General features: G+C 40.5%; 1 protein-coding gene across 1 annotated transcript in view; it reads right to left on the bottom strand.

The window, feature by feature from the left end:
• IGF2BP3 (insulin like growth factor 2 mRNA binding protein 3) overlaps positions 1-17,402 on the bottom strand; it is a 152,002-nt gene that overhangs the window by 27,619 nt on the left and 106,981 nt on the right. Inside the window, exons 6-10 of the mRNA XM_053553624.1 lie at positions 13,991-14,272; positions 10,322-10,456; positions 8,342-8,464; positions 6,027-6,162; positions 4,117-4,242 (exon numbers count right to left, since the gene is read on the bottom strand). Of these exons, the coding sequence (XP_053409599.1) occupies positions 4,117-4,242; positions 6,027-6,162; positions 8,342-8,464; positions 10,322-10,456; positions 13,991-14,272 (802 nt within the window). The remainder of the gene's footprint in view (positions 1-4,116; positions 4,243-6,026; positions 6,163-8,341; positions 8,465-10,321; positions 10,457-13,990; positions 14,273-17,402) is intronic.

Raw genomic sequence — 17,402 nt, 5'->3', positions numbered from 1 at the left:
TATGTTTACATGGAGGGACCTGGAACATATTCTCCTGAGTAACGTATCTCAAGAATGGAAGAAAAAGTATCCAATGTACTCAGTACTTCTATGAAACCAACTTATATTTACTCACACTTTCTTATAAAAGATAGAACACAACTATAGCAGAGGATGAAGGAGAGAAAAGGGAGGGGAGGAGAAAGGTTTGATAGAGGGAGGGTAAAAGGCGGGACCACACCTATGGAGCAAGGGTATAAGTCAAATCTGTCAAGTGTAGAACATAAATGTCTTACCACAATAATCAAGTAAATGAGGCAAAAGCTATGTTGATTGGTTTGATGTAAGCGCGTCAGATTGTATAAAAAAAACAACACATTGAACCCACATATGCATAAATGTATTCATGATCTATGCATATATGACTTAATAAAGAACAAAAACAAACAAAAAAAACCTAGCTGAGCATTGTGGTGGGCAGCTAGAGTCCCAGATACTTGGGGGGCTAAGGCAGAAGTATTGCTTGAGCCCAAGAGTTTGAGGTGAGCTCAGCCTGTCTTCAAACCAAACAACCAATCTCATACTTTGAGAAATGTTGGCGTGGATGTGGAGAAAAGGGCACACTTCTACACTGCTGGTGGGAATACCCACTAATACATTCCTTCTGGAAGGATGTTTGGAGAATACTTAGAGACCTAAAAATAGACCTGCCATTTGATCCTATAATTCCTTTACTAGGTTTATACCCAGAAGACCAAAAGTCACAATATAACAAAGACATCTGTACCAGAATGTTTATTGCAGCCCAATTCATAATTGCTAAGTCATGGAAGAAGCCCAAGTGCCCATCGACCCATGAATGGACTAGCAAATTGTGGTATATGTACACCATGGAATACTGGTGTACATTTACCTCTTTCATGTTTACATGGATGGAGCTGGAACATAGTCTTCTTAGCAAAGTATCTCAGGAATGGAAGAAAAAGTATCCAATGTACTCAGCCCTACTATGAAGCTAAATTATAGCTTTCACATGAAGACTATAACCCAACTATAGCACAAGACTATGGGGAAAGGGCCAAGGAAGGGGAAGGGAGGGGGGAGGTTTTGGTGGAGGGAAGGTGATGGGTGGAGCCACATCTATGGTGCATCTTAGAATGGGTACAGGCGATTGCACTAATGTACACAGCTATGATTTAACAATAAAAAAAAAAAAAAAAAGAAGAAGAAGATTTCCTTTGCCTGTCCTTGAAACCACCATACTGTCTGGTGTTCTCAGCTCTTACCCTGTTACAGCGTTTCTATACAGAATCAAAGATCACTAGTACAGTGAGATTTCAGCTCACTTTTATTAAGAGTTAATTCAGCATCTTTCCCTTTCCTTCTTATAACACAGGAACCACACACACAGAACCATAGCACTAAATCAGAAAACTGACTAAATCCAGACAATATTCAGCCTCTTATTTGTACTACATATTTAAAAATAGTTACCTAATAATTCACTTTAGGAATTTTTGCTACTCAAGAATCCAGGTAAGTGTAAAAGGCAGATGTCATAAAAACATTCTTTTATGCTACCACTGGTAATATGAGATGCTCTGATTTCAATTTCTAAAACTAGGAATGGGCGGCACCTGTGGTTCAGTGAGTAGGGCACTGGCCCCATATACTGAGAGTGGTGGGTTCAAACCCAGCCCCAGCCAAACTGCAAACAAAAATAGCTGGGCGTTGTGGTGGGCACCTGTAGTCCCAGGTACTCGGGAGGCTGAGGTAAGAGAATCGCCTAGTCGAAGAGCTGGAGGTTGCTGCAAGCTGTGACGCCACAGCACTCTACCAAGGGCAATAGAATGAGACTCTGTCTCTAAATAAAAAAAAAAATTATAAAAAAAAAACCTCGGAATGGGTGGAAAGTGATTAAGACACTTGCCCAAAGAGAAAGCTAGTTTAGGGTAGCTAGTAGAAATGCAGGTTACACACAAACTTCTCTAGCATGGAAAAGTTCACTGTAGCTTTTAATAATAGTCATTTTACACAGATGTATCAGAGTGTCAGGGATATATCTGTCCTAGACTCAAATCTGACAAATGCACATAGAAACTAGTTAGTGGGCATATCAGAAATCTATACCCCTCTTAAATTCCTATTTTAGGATCACCCTCCTCCCTCCTTTAACACATTAACTGCCTTGTGAGTTGTATTTAATTTACGATAACTTTGAGCCCAGGGTCTCATGAAGCATATATAACTCACACACCTCTACCTGTGTGATAAACATTATGGCCCCAAGGGAAAAAATTTCTTTTCTAGTGTGGTAGTCAATGTGTTGAACTTTTCATATTATTGACTCTTATAGAAAAAGAGAAATGTTTGACCTGAAAGTCCTTAGAGATGCAATTTAGTTCAGTTTTTTCCTTGTATAGGTGAGAAAACAAACCCAGAGCAAAGGAGCCTAACCCTCAGTGACAGAAACTCATGGTTGGGTTAGGCTCCAGAGCTCGTCCCTCCAGGCCCCTCTATACCAACCTATGATCACGGCAGCTACCTCAGATGATGCTTACTGACTGTACTCGCATTCTGTGTAAGTGGAAATTGTGATGGCTGGTTTTTTTGTTCCATGGTTTTCAGGCCCAAACATACCACAAGTGGCAGGTGATGCAGGGAAGATTCTGCTGACAGCAAAGGCAGAAACACTGCAAAGAAGCGAATGCTCAGAGGACCTGTCAGCCTGGTGGGTTCATAAATAGGAAAAGGAAAGTCTCATTTTTAAATGAGACTATTCATTGAGTCTCTTTTCTATAAGAGTCCTATTCTATACCTGGATGTCTCCTTAAATTGGTATAGGAAGTACCACTCAATATATTGAATGAGAAAGCCAAACAAGAGATGTCAAAATAAACTCACCAGGACCCAAGAATGCTGATTTCACATGTACCTCAATTATCAATAAACAACTGAATTATAAACTACTTTCTTTCTTTCTTTTTTTTTTTGAGACAGAGTCTCATTTTGTTGCCCTCGATAGAGTGTCATGGCGTCATAGCTCACAGCAACCTCTGGCTCTTGGGCTTAGGTGATTCTCTTGCCTCAGCCTCTTGAGTAGCTGGGACTACAGGTACCTGCCATAACACCCAGCTATTTTTTTTTTTTTTTACCGTTTGGCTGGGGCAGGGTTCAAACCTGCTACCCTCGGTATACGGGGCCGACACCCTACTCACTGAGCCACAGGAGCCACCCCTATAGACTACTTTCAAAATAATTTATTGCATCAGGTGTCTGCTGTGTTGCAATTATTTTCAAACTTTCTCCAGTATCTTATTTCTCACCTCAAGGAAACATAATTCTTAAAAATCAAAACATGAAAATAGATTTCTTAAATAATCTACCTCTTTACAAAGCAAATAAAAACTGCTAATGTTTACACACACACAGAACTGTGAGCAAAATTGTCTTAGCTTCCTGGTTAAAAAAGTATAAGTACTCAAAATGCTGAACATGCAGTTTTTCTAGATCTTTCAAAGCCATTAACTTCCTGGTGACAAAGATAAAGGAAGCCTTTTAAAATCTTTTACTACAATATTTAAAACTAATCTCTTTCCTCCTTTCCCAAAGTCACAAACTGTCCTGCTGGTGTTTAAAAACACATGTTAAAAACCCTACTGTACAAAAACTTCAAAATAGTCAGATCTGGCTGGGCACAGTGGATCACACCTGCAATCCTAGCACTCTGGAAGGCTGAGGCAGGTGGATAGCTTGAACTCAGGAGTTTGAGATCAGCCTGAGCAAGAGTAAGACACCTCCCCCCCACCCCGACTAAAAATAGAAAAAAATACTAGCCAGGTGTTGTAGTACATGCCTATAGTCCCAGCTACTTGGGAGGCTGAAGCAAAAGGATTGCTTGAGCCCAAGACTTGAGGTTGCTGTGAGCTATGATGCCACAGCTCTCTACCCAGGGTGATGGAATGAGACTCTGTCTCAGAGGGGAGGGGGGAATAGTCACATGTCTACTCTACAAAGGAGCAAATACGTCTAAATTAAGGTTTTATCCAATTAGCAACGAATGTCACACCACTCAGGGGCAGTACAGACTGATTTCAACCACATCCCACTCAACCACAAAGAAAGCTGAGACCTTACCTCAAACTGTGGGTAGGGAGGAGTCATAGCTGAAGGGGGCCCTGAGGTGGGAGGAGGCATCCCTGAAGTGGGTGGGAACAGACCCAAGGCATTCAGATTTAATCCAGGAATTAAATGTGCTTGCAGCTGCAATGGTAAAACAGTCCCTTTATTGGATAATTCAAAGAATCCAGGGAAAGTGAACATTGAAAAGTGACAACATTCAGATTGTGATCTCTTATCTAAAAGAAAGCAATCGTCTTATGACTCATACTTAAAGGAAATGTTCCACGTGACTAAATGTGAGTGTAACCATTTATGTCTGTTTACATCACTCTGTATTAAAAATCTGTGTGCAGATTTGCGCCCCCCACCACCCATCCACAGCTGTTTAAGCTGTCTCACAGGCAGCCTTCCTTTCCCTTACAGAGCTCAGACAAAAACGCACTCTGTGTACTGTCGGCACACTGCAAATACAGACTGAACATCTGGAGTAGCTGAAGAGATAAACTAGTAAGATTTGTTCATTGAAAAGCAAACCAGGTATACAGAACAAGCTATTAAGAGATCTTTATTGCCTGGGTAAAATTTGGCATTCTAGAACACTGTTTTTCAACCTTTTTTATCTTGCAGTACACTTGAACCTATAGTTAAACTTCTGTGGCACACTTAAATTATGTTGATCAAAGAAAAAAAAAAAGAATATGCTTACTGTGCTTTGAACTTCTTTAGAAAATAATTTAATTAATGATCTTTAAAAAATTTTTCATGGCACACCTAAGATCGTCTTGAGGCACACCAGTATGCCAGGGCACCTGGGTTGAAAAAAAAATCACTACTCTAGAGGCCTAAAACAAAGTCAAATCCCTGGGAAATCTGGTCTCATCCCCAGGTAACTACTGCAACTAAACATATCTTAGGAATGGATATAGGAGACAGAAAAGATTTTAATTTGGTTTAATTTCATAAAGATTGAGCAAATAACAGAGTGGAACTGAGATTTGAATGTACTTGAGAATTTTTTTAAAAGGCCTCTGGGGTTGGATTTAATTCCAACTGATTTCAAAACATCTGGACAAGCAGTTGTAACATGAAGGCAGGCAGGCCGTCATGTGGGTAACATGATTAGCACTCTAGGTTCTTTATATAGGTAACATTTTCACATTTCCCCTCCTGTTAGGTTTAGTGTTTCAGACGACTGGTCCAATTTACGAATCATGTAAAAAACCATATACTTCAAAATTAGAGATGGAATTTTGAAGTATTCCATTTTAAGTACCATTCCATCCATTAATGAAAGTCAGCAATTTGCTTTAATATCTAACAGCCTTAGATTCACTACACGGATTGTTTTGTCATGTGAAATTCTTATATCTCTAAAGCTTATAGGAGTTATCAAGTAAATTTTAAACTTATAATCTTAACATTATTAACTTTTCTATTCATTGTATCTATTACAATCCTAATAAACATACAACGTAGGTAGTAGCCCCTGAGGAAACTGAGGCTCAGAAAGACTGAGCAAATTGTCCAAGAGAACAGAGCTGTAATCATAAAAGGTTGAGCTGGGATTCAAATCCAGTTCACATTCATTTAAAGCCCACCTTTCTTCTGTATTAAACTCCTTCAAATTAACATTTTAAAAAGAGGAACTATATTAATCTTTTATAGGTAGATATTGGCCTTACCTCACTTAGAAGGAAGCTAAAGCTCGAAGACTAAATAATTTGGTGAAATTAAAAAGATAGCTAAGCCTAGTGTTAAAGCCAGTATCTTCCTCACTATCCTAGGGTACTTGCTATAATACTCAATAAAAATCAATGAGAACTACTTCTAAGGATGTTGCCACTAAAAGAAACCAATATTTATGCAACAGACCATCTTTTAATTACCCAGCAAAATAAAGACATATCTGTCATATTAACACTAACATTCATAGAAGCAATATCATTTTCATAAGACTCCCTGATTTTCTTCATTATCTCTTCCTCGGCTTTGGCGCATGTTTCAACATTGCCTTTTATTGTAATGGTGCGTTCCGGATTATACAGCGTCAATTCCTGTAATCTGCGGAGTGAAGAAGAACAAAGAGAAAGAATGCAATTATAGAAGGAAGACAGTTAATGATAATTCAGTCACTGATGACAATTAAAAATGAATTTGGCTAGAAATACGCAAAAGTGGAGTGGTCAAACAATTCTAAGAATTGTAGGAGAGATGAAAATACTTCCCCCTCCAAAAATTAGTAGGTTGTATATAGTTCAATTAAGACCATGTTTTAAACATAGTTTACTTCTTGACCACTTAAAAATGAACCATTTTAACAACGTAACCATGAATTAAAAAGCAATGGTGGGAAGGTTTTAGTGGAAACCAAGAACCAGAAGTATATAACCTTTAATAAGTATGTTCCTAGTCTGTCCTGACCAATTATAGCCATAATTGGCATTCTCATGCAATTGCATTTTCTGGGTCACTAAACAAGGGAAAGGCATGGAAATATTCCAAAAACACAATCCAGGAGTCATGTGCCTAAACTTAGCTTTTGCCAGTATTTTTAGAGTTAGGTTGGAGTAAATAATATAAATCAATCCATTTTGACTAAATTTAAAGAGTGGTCTGTTTGATGACCATTTAGACAATAAAAGAATTAGGTAGCAAAAGCAATATTCAAAAATTCCCTATTTGATCCAGGTCCTGGTGAGGCCTCAAAAGTCTACCACAAATTACATCTGAGGACGTCAACCTAAGCTGGTCACCTGTGAGAGGAAAAGCAATGAGAGATAGTTACCATGAAAAAGTAATGCATACTGAAAGGCTGTGGAATATTGGTGCTGCTCTCTTTCATTTTCCTGGCGTTAAATTCTCCTTTTCACTACTAGTAAAATGTTGTAGGCTAATCATAAGCCAGATGAATGGAATATCACTCCTTAACTTTTTCATCAAACCAGCTAAAAATGTCAACATTTACATAATGAAGACTGCCTTAGACTACTTATAGTATATCTAGTATAAAATATAGTATAAATAGTATATAATTCTAATATCCAGTCTCAACCCAGGCTTGCCAAGCATTTTGTATTAGAATTTTTAGAATAGCTGCTTGTAAAATAGCTTCTAGGAGTTTTTCTTTTAATAATACAAGGGAGCATACATATTGTATTTATCACATTATAGTTTTCTTTCTTTATAACCAAACAGAAATTCCCACTTCCATACCATCAGGTCCTTTGAAAACTCCTTGCTATACAAATACTTTGCTTCAGTCTCTCCCTACATTCTTCCTAAGTTCATGAATCTCTTCCCAGCTTTCTGGATAACTCTAATAGAAACTAAAGGAAGTCACCTCCAGAAAAAGAAAAGCCTTCTGAGCACCATGAACTCTACAAGTAGTAGCCTGCCTCCAAGATCACACCCACACCCACACCCATACAGAGAATAGGGCTGACTTGTGTAAACAACATTAGAAAAAGTAATAGAGTATAATTGGTGAGGTTATATGTCATAAAAGACATTCCATCATGGTCTTTCCTAGATCATTCACTCAGACAGAAGATAGCTGCCATGTCCTGAGGATGCTCAAGCAGCTCAGTGGAAAAGCTCACACAGTGGGGCACTGCGAGGGCTCCTGCTAACAGTCAGCACTGACTGGTCAGAGCATTATGAGACCCCATGCACCAGAACCACCCAGCTCACTGACCCACAGAAACTAGTGAGCAATAAATGTTCTCTTAGGCTGTCAAATGTTGGGACAATTTGTTACACAGCAATGGATCATAAACTGGGTTTCTATATTGTAATTTTGGGAATAAATGTCAGAAAACCCAGTCAAGACATCAGCTGGGAAATATAAATACAAAGCATTTCATTCTTCCTATTCAGTGAGAGTACACGATGCTTTCAATAGGGATCAGGAAGAGACAGCAGGCAGCAAGCAGGTGGAGTCTGAGAAACAGTACAAGCCCGGCAGCATAGGCTAGCTGGAACAGCAGGAAAATTGGAGACACTGAGCTTAACAAATGTCTAAGGCAGGGTATGGTAGGGCACATGCCTGCAGTCCCAGGTACTCAGGAGGCTAACGCAGGATTGCTGGAGCCCAGAAGTTCAAGGTTACAGTGAGCTCCGACGATGCCACTGCACTATAGCCCAGGGAACAGAGCAAGATCCTGTCTCTTAAAGAAATAGATAAAAATAAAAAGTAACAGAGTTTGGAAGTTTTCTAGTTCAAAAGCAAGACAGCACTTACGGAGATATGGTGATTTTAGTATCTGTGTCTTGCTCAATTTTTTTAAGGTTTCTTCCTTCTTTACCAATAAGACGGCCTACAAAATTATTATGGGCTAAAATCTTCAAGGGGATCTCTTCTGTGCTGTAAATAGAAAAAAAGATCAAAGAATTAGGGTAAGTAAACCTACTCTCAGCTATAAAGACAATATTCATTCATTAAACATTCACTTCCTCCCTACCTACTTTTTTTTTTTTTTTTAATTTTGAGACAGAATTTCACTATGTCGCCCTCAGTAGAGAGCCATAGCATCACAGCTCACAGTCACCTCAAACTCTTGCACTTAAGCGATTTTCCTGTCTCAGCCTCCCAAATAGCTGGGACTACAGGTGCCCACCCCAACGCCCAGCTATTTTTTGTTGCAGTTGTCATTGTTGTTTAGCTGGCCCAGGCCGGATTTGAACCTGCCAGCCTTGATGTATATGGCTGGCACCGATCCCCTACCTACCATCTTTGAAGCATTGTTAGTTATTACTTAAAACTTGCTGACAGTCTGGGCACGGTGGTTCTTGCCAGTAATCCTAGCACTCTGGGAGAGCCAAAGCAAGAGGACTGCTTGAGCTCACAATTTTCATACAACCCTGAGCAAAAGTGAAAGACCCCTGTCTCTATAAAAAATAGAAAAAATTAGCTGGGTGTGGTAGCATATGCCCATAGTCCCAGTTACTTAGAAGGCTGAGGCAGGAAGTTCATTTGACCCCAGGAGATGGAGGTTGCAGTGAACTACAATGATGCCCTACACTCTAGCCAGAGCAACATAGCAAAAGTGTGTCTCATAATGAACAACAAAAACACAAACACACCCACACAAAACTTGCTGACAGTTGGCCTGGTGATGTATAAACAGAAGAGGTAAAAAAACATTTGTAAGTATTTAGATAGAAGTAATTTCTTAACTAGTTTTATTTCAGGGAATGTCTGTCTTTAAAGAGGGATTCTCTTATTCCTAAACCTCTAATACCAGAACACAATGCACAAATATATAACAGTTTAACAGTTACATATTTATATAGTTCTATAGTTTAACCCAGTAGAAATTTTAAAATACACGCTTAGAGATACAGGCATAATTTATAGAAAGAAACAGAAGAAACTCAAAAGTGGTTACATTTTGAGGAAAGGGGATAAAGAACCAAAAGACTCGTGCTTTTCATCCTGTACCTTTCTAAATTTCTAAGTCATACAGACATGACCGTTCAAAAATGTCATTGGGGTTATCTAATAGTGGGCTTTTCCTTTATTTTTTTCCATATTAAAAATCACATGTCTATAACACAGCATCCATATATAATACTTCATTACTATAAAATATTTAAATGTCTCTACAAATGACATATTGGTGGTGAGGTCCCCAAGCCACCCTCTAATACCTTACTCTGGGTTCTACTTTTACTGTAATGCTGTTCTGTACCATAAAAGTGGCACAGAACCCAATCTCCACTCAAAGTTCCTGTGGAAGGGATATTTAGAGTTCCAGCCTGTACCACACAGATAAATCTCCAGTTCACCTCAGCACAGAATGAGGGACTTCCCCAACTCCACACTCCCGATGCTCCAGCGTGGAGCTGGACAGAGGACAGTAACAGTGGTACAATGGGCTCTGAGTAAGGATGAGTGAGGATGTGGTGCCCCATTCGTGGATATATCCCATGATACTTCTTGGTTCTAGGTGGGCTTCCTGCATCTCCCAATCGCCTTCTCTTATGGCTGGATTTCTCATTCCCATTATCGCCACTCGCCCCATATCCAAACATGAACATAAATAAAATATTCAAGTACTTAAAAGACTTATTCTTCACAACTGAATCAGCAGTGCCAACCATTGCAGCTCACCAGGATAACATTTCCCTTTTTGGCAATTCCCAAGAACTGTGTCACAGAAAGCCAAAATACAACAGGATAAGATTCAACCTCTTTCATAGGATAATCCTCTTTACTCACAATTTTATATCTTGAGCTTCCTTATGCATAATCTCCAGAATAGACTTACAAGCCGCAGAGGTACCTTCAGGGGTAGAGAGGATAGTAATGGACTTCTCAGCAGCCCCTGCATTCTCTTTACGATGGACATCGATCCTGACAGTGGGCACAAGCAGAGAGGAACAAGAGCTGTGAGTGTGGATTCACACCAGTTTGTAACTACCAACTGCAAAGTCACAGGACTTCTGGGCAAAGAGTAGATGACTCACTTCCCTCAAGAGCATAAACTCTTGACAAGCTGTCAACACTGATGCCTGGGAGACAAGTTTTAATTCCAGGAATACTCTCCTTGCTCTTTCCTCAGTCCAATTAAGCAGGAACATCTCTTCATTTGGCCCAAGCTACTTGTACACTTAGATCTTCTTTTAGATACCACAGAACAAATGCCTCATATCAAAGAGCCTGGACTCAGACAAAAGGATCTTTCTGCTCTAAAACAAATAGGAACTGGAGCACATGCCAGGAAAGATGGAGTTGGAATCCCACAGTCAGGCTGAACTCTTCATTCTGAACAGCATAACCACTACTCTATTTGTTGTATGAGCAGATTTCACTCATCTGCTTTACTTTTGCAAAAAGTAAAAAAAGCCCAGCCCTGGCCAAAATCTGCACCAAAAAAAAAAAAAAAAACTGTAAAGATAGATCCCCAACTTAATAATGGCTACCTTTTATATATATATGAAAATATATACATATAAATCACGGGTCCTCAAACTACGGCCCATGGGCCACATGAGCCGGTGTGATTGTATTTGTTCCTGTTTTGTTTTTTATTTCTTCAAAATAAGATATGTGCAATGGGCATACGAATTTGTTCATAGTTTTTTTTTAAACTATAGTCCGGCCCTCCAATGATCTGAGGGACAGTGAACTGGCCCCCTGTTTAAAAGTTTGAGGACCCCTATATGTATATGGCTTGGCTCCCGTGGCCTAAATGGCTAAGGTGCCAGCCACATACACCTGAGCTGGTGGGTTCAAATCCAGCCTTGGCCCACCAAACAACAATGACGGCTGCAACCAAAAAACAGCAGGGCATTGTGGTAGGCTATATATATTTGCAGTTTTGGCCAGGGCTGGGCTTGAACCCACACTGGGACTACTAAACAACAATGACAACAATAACAAAAAACTAGCCGGGCGTTGTGGCAGGCACCTGTAGTTCCAGGTACTTGGGAAGCTGAGCCAAGAGAATTGCTTAAGGCCAACAGTTTGAAGTTGCTGTGAGCTATGATGCTCAAGACCAGCCTGAGCAAGAGTGAGACTGGTAGAGTAGAGATGGTCTCTACTAAAAATAGAAAAATTAGCTAGGCATTGTGGTGGGCACCTGTAGTCTTAGCTACTCAGGAGGCTGAGACAAGAGAATCATTTGAACCCAGGAGTTTGAAGTTGCTGTGAGCTAGGCTGATGTAAGACTGTCTTTAAAAAAAAAAAAAGGTGTCTTAGATAATAACAGTCCCAGGCAGTGCCTGTGGCTCAACCAGTAGGGCGCCGGCCCCATATGCCGGAGGGGCTGGGTTCAAACCCAGCCCCGGCCAAAAACTGCAACCAAAAAAAAAAAAGATAGTAACAGTCCCAATCTTAGGAAACATCCTCCCAGCTACTGTTTCTATCAGTGATGCTGGTCCTCTGATAACATTAATATTCCTCGCTCCAGCTTATTTCCACCCTTTCCTGTGTTAAAGACTACTAAATTCTGATCCCCTGAGAGAAGGGAATGTGACTTTGGAGATTAGGGTAGTCCTCTGAGACCATTCCAGAAACAGAGGTTCTAATAATGACTAATTTTAACATCAAGAGTTAATTAAATCCAAGGGCAGAGCTCTGCAGATGAATCACTTCCCTTTTTCTCCATCCCCCATCTTCCTGCCTTAAGTAAAACAAACAGTTCAGTTGACATCCCAGCTCTTTCATCTGACACCTAAACGAGTAGCTGGAAAAGGAAGAACTCTAATCTGCCTCAGGACAAGGAAGGGAAGCCATAGTTCCTGCAGCTAACGGCAGACCAAGGGAGGCAAGAAGCCCTTAAATTTTAAGAGTGAAGCCAGGTAAACTGATCTAGGTGATGGTTCAGTTGTCCTCCTCATGATGAAGTCAGGGCCATTAAACGTGCACATAGATAACCAACACCAAATGTCTCTGATTCAAAGCAGGCTCAATGCCACTGCGGGGGGTAGGCATGCAACTAAATACACTCAATACAGTTCTTCTGGCTCTGCGTGGAAAATGGGCCAGCTAGTTCAATACAGGCATGGTGCCCGTGATGAATATGGATGTCCTCCTATGCCTGTTGGAACAAACACATATAAAAGGCATACACAGCACCACACTGCCATATTTCCAATTTTCTGAGAAAGTGCTTAATTCCTCAGATCACATAAAACGAAATCATTCTCCTTTCTAAACTTAAAAGACAAAATAACCCAGTCATTTCTGTAGCTGGCCCAAGGCTTGTAGAATGACATTGTACACAACCTCTTCTCCATGGTACACTCACGGGTCCTTCAGGACATAAGGCAGTAGCAGGATCAAAGATGAGCCTAGTACCATTTACCAAGCTGGGGATGGGGTCAGAGTTCAACACTAAGTTTCTTTGGTCAAAATATGCACAACAGTATGGTTTAAATAGCAAAAACAACTAACATATACTGCACTGGGCTTCTAAATTGAGAAAAGTATCTTAGATACATGTAAAGGGCTCAAACATACTTCAAGTATCATCCTTTCAGTCATTTGACAAATACAAGAGCCTTCTGTGGGCCAGGTATGGTGGCCAACACCTGTAATCGTAGCACTATGGGGGCTGAGGTGGGAGGATCCCTTGAGCTTAGGAGTTCAAGATCAGCCTGAGCAAAAGTGAGACGCAGTCTCTACTAAAAATAGAAAAACTGAGGCAGGAAGATCACTTGAGCCTAGGAGTTGGAGGTTGCTGTGAGCTATGATGATGCCATGGCATTCTACCTAGGGTGAAAAAGTGGGACTCTGTCACAAACAAACAAAAAAGAGCCTTCTATGTACCAGGCAAAGGACTTGACACTGGAGCTACAGTGATACATATTGATAAATAAAAACAAATAGTGCCCGCTTTCTATTTCTGAACAGTTAGCTCCAACATTTGGACAGGAATCTTCTAATCTCTTAAAGCCTTCCAATTAAAAATATCAAACAACATTGTAAAGAAAAAGGCATTCTAACTACAAGGCTTAATCACCATAAGATGAGCAATTCTTTACTCAAAGTCTGAAAACCCACCTCTGTATTGAGGCCACAGATGAAATGGCCTAGACACAGAAAATCACTTCTAAAAGCAATGAAGGCGGGGGGTGGGGGGGGGGTGCAGGTTGGGGCGGAGAAACACCTTGAAATGCCCTTTTGTGTGCCAGGGCTTCCCACACCACCAGAAGTGGATTAGGTATCACTTGCTTTCCATTCATGGGTGAAAATTTCAGGTTTCCTTTGAAATTAAGGTTTAGTCCCAGATTTATATAAAATTAACACATACCGAATCACAAGTGTGTTGCACATTCCCAAGTACTATACGAGGAGGGCTCATAATCACGTTCACAAGGTCACCGAGTACCAGAACCGTACACCGTGTCCCTCAGCATCCAAGGGGAGGACAGCAATACTCACTTGGACTGGGTCTGTTTGGTGATATTCCGAATGGTAGCACCCTCTTTTCCTATAATGGCGCCAACAAACTGGGTGGGAACCAGCAGGCGCAGAGGCAAGTCACATGGTTTCTGCTTGGACACCGACCCTGGAGACCCCTGCCTTGATGAGCCTCTCTGCCCAAGCCCACGGCGACCTCGAGGCTGCTGCAAGGGGTTCTGCTGGGCAGCTGTTTCATCAGGGATGTATGCTACTTTCAAGGTGAAGTTCTCTAACTGGAATCCGTTCAGTTTCTCTAAAGCTCTGAAAGTTGACAAGGGACAGAGGGCGGGAAGAGAAATAGAATCATGTAATAAATCTTTTAGCAAAGCAACACCCATCTCTTCCACTCAGGATTCATGGTTCTAAAACTTCTGAATGAAGCCACCGCACAGTAGCAAACCCAGAACACGTAATCCTCTCCCTCAGCTCCCCTTCACCCCCATACATACTTTTCTTTTAATGTACATAAGATTGTGTGCATTGTTGAACTCTCAATTAAGCTTAACCCATGAAGTTAGGATCATCATCAGCAAGAGAGAAGTAAATGGGCAGTTCTTGTTCTGGCTAACACTTCTACATCAGAATGGAAACAACCTTAGAAATATACACCTCGTACTGCACCCTCCAAAATAATACAAGTGTTTAAAACATTTGTAAGAATTGATGGACAAATATCATTAAACCATTCACAAAAGACTGGTAGAATTAATACTCAGGATAGTCGATCATTCAACATCTCAGCACCTTTTATGAGAAACAGTGGTCCTTGACCTTATAGAGTTTATGATCTTATTTGGGACAGAGGCAACAGTCTCGGTGAAGCCAAAAAAGAAAACAAAGTAACATTCTACTCTATCAATCACAGAATTGTGGTCGTGATGTACATTGCTCTGTGGCTTGCTTTTTTCCCCAAATACAACATGTCTTGGGATGTTTTAATGTGATTTCTATGTTGGAAGGCAATATTTCATAAGCTTCACAGGTGACAGCAGGCACATACCACACTTACGATACCAATGCCCTATTCACATAACCTTAAGTCAACATATCATTCTTTATTTTCCTCTTGCACCCCTCCTCTTTTTTTCTTTTTGTTTTGATACATAGTCTCACTATGTCACCCTGGATAGAGTGCAGTGTCGTCACAGTTCACAGCAACCTCAAACTCTTGGACTTAAGTGATTCTCTTGCCTCAGCCTCCTGAGTAGCTAGGACTATGGGCACTCACCACAAGACCTGGCTATGTTTTTTTTTTTTTTGGGGGGGGGGGTTGTTGTTGCAGTTGCCTCCTCTTTTTCTTAAGGGAATATAAATTAAGGGTCTTAAAATATATATATATATATATATATTTTTTGAGACAGAGTCTTACTTTGTGTCCCTTGGTGGAGTGCTGTGGAGTCATAGCTCACAATAACCTCAAATTCTTGGGCTCAAGCAATTCTCTTGCCTTAGCCTCCCAAGTAGCTGGGACTACAGGCACCCGCCACAACTGCCAGGCTATTTTTAGAGATGAGGTCTCGCTCTGGCTCAGGCTGGTCTCAAACCCGTGAGCTCAGGCAAACCACCCATGTAAGCCTCCCAGAGTGCTGGGATTACAGGGGTATTTTGGTTATTTCTAAAGGAATACAGCAGCTGAGAAATTTTAATATTTATGGTGCATATTATAACAAAGTTGGAGTTGTAGATGTTTCAACCAACTAGAGATTCCTTCAAAGCAATTTTAAGCCTTTTTTAAGTCAGGGGTATATATACCATTGAAAGTTCTTTGGGGGAAAAAAAATAAGAAACTGAACCCAAAGAAGAAATCGACTACATCTAGGAATACAAGGCAGTACAGTGCACTATTATATCCTTTCCCGTTATAAAATTAGTATTGGCAACTTCGTGAGAGAATATGTAAATTGACTATGAAATTAAACCAATAACATTACAAAAAAGATACTTAACTTCCTTCTTGAGAAAGACATCCATCTCCATGAGGATAAACAGAGGTAAACATGTAAGTTAACAGAAGTTTCCATATCTTCTAGAACTATCTCTAAAAGTCACCGGTCACAACTTGGCAAAATCTATAACTTCTACATTTCATTGTACACTGCACTACTTTAAAACTACCTTTTTGTTTGTTTTTGTTTTTTGGTGACAGAGTCCATTTTGTCACCCTTGGTAGAGTGCTGTGGCATCACAGCTTGCAGCAATCTCAAACTCTTTGGCAAGTGATTCTCTTGCCTCAGCCTCCCTTGTAGCTGGGACTATAGGTGCCTGCCAAAACACCCAGCTATTTTTTAGAGACAGGGTCTTGCGCTTGCTCAAGCTGGTCTCAAACTTGATGAGCTCAGACAATCCACCCACCTGGCCTCCCAGAATACTGGGATTATAGGTGTGAGCCACAGCCTAAAGCTACATTTTTTTGAGGGGAAAAGAAAAGATTCCTTCACCCAGGAGGTCAGATAGCACAGTGCTCTAGTACCCAGTGTGTACCGAGCCCCCAGGGCTCCAACTCAGGCTGTGCCAAACAGAGAGAGTGGATGGCCTCCATCTTGTGGGTCCATCTGTCCAACCATCAGTGAAGCAGAGTTCCTGACCCCGCAAATCAGTGCTCCAAACTCAGACACAGGTGAAAAAGTACACAAGTAAATGCAATGACTTTCTTGTGAGCAGGGACCCAAAATTTCTGCATTTTAAATCAACCACCAAAACCTTTCTATGCACAAAGTTTGATATTCAGCTATGTCATATGGTGACCTGTTGAGTTTGTGGGGGAAAATTTTTAATATTTTGACCAAACCTATTGTATATAAGTAAGTATTGTATCATAATCATTCTAACAACAGAACAAGGATGTTTGCCCTCTGTGTGTATTGCTCAGGACACTGTTTTTCATCATTACTTGACTCTTTGCTCTTGAGGCTATTTTAAAAGTCATGTTCATGTAGAAGATGCAGAGTTATTTTGTTAGTGGTACTTAACTGTATTGGCAAGAAGTCTTGTTGGGGTGATCACAGTTCAGAGTTGAAAATGTCTTAATAATAGTATAGGCAGTCCCCAGGTTATGAACATGATAGGTTCTGTAGGTTTGTTCTTAAATTGAATTTGTATGTAAGTTGGAACAGGTACATTTACCTATTACCTATAATAGCCCCTGTTTGTAAGTGTGAGTTGTATGTCAGTTGGATGATTGTAACCATGGATGGCCTGGAATTCAATCTGAAGATGAAAGGGAAAGAAAGAAGAAAGGAAAGGCCAGCACGGTGTCTCACACCTGTAATCCTAGCACTCTGGGAGCTGAGGCGGGTAGATTGCCTGAGCTTAGAGTTTGAGACCAGCCGGAGGCAGAGTGAGACCCTGTGTCTAAAAATAGCCAGGTGTTGTGATGGGCACCTGTAGACCC

Source organism: Nycticebus coucang, chromosome 11, assembly GCF_027406575.1.
Source record: "Nycticebus coucang isolate mNycCou1 chromosome 11, mNycCou1.pri, whole genome shotgun sequence".
Lineage (NCBI taxonomy): Eukaryota > Metazoa > Chordata > Mammalia > Primates > Lorisidae > Nycticebus > Nycticebus coucang.
Note: the sequence above shows the minus strand (reverse complement) of the source record. Positions and strands in the feature narration are given on the sequence as shown.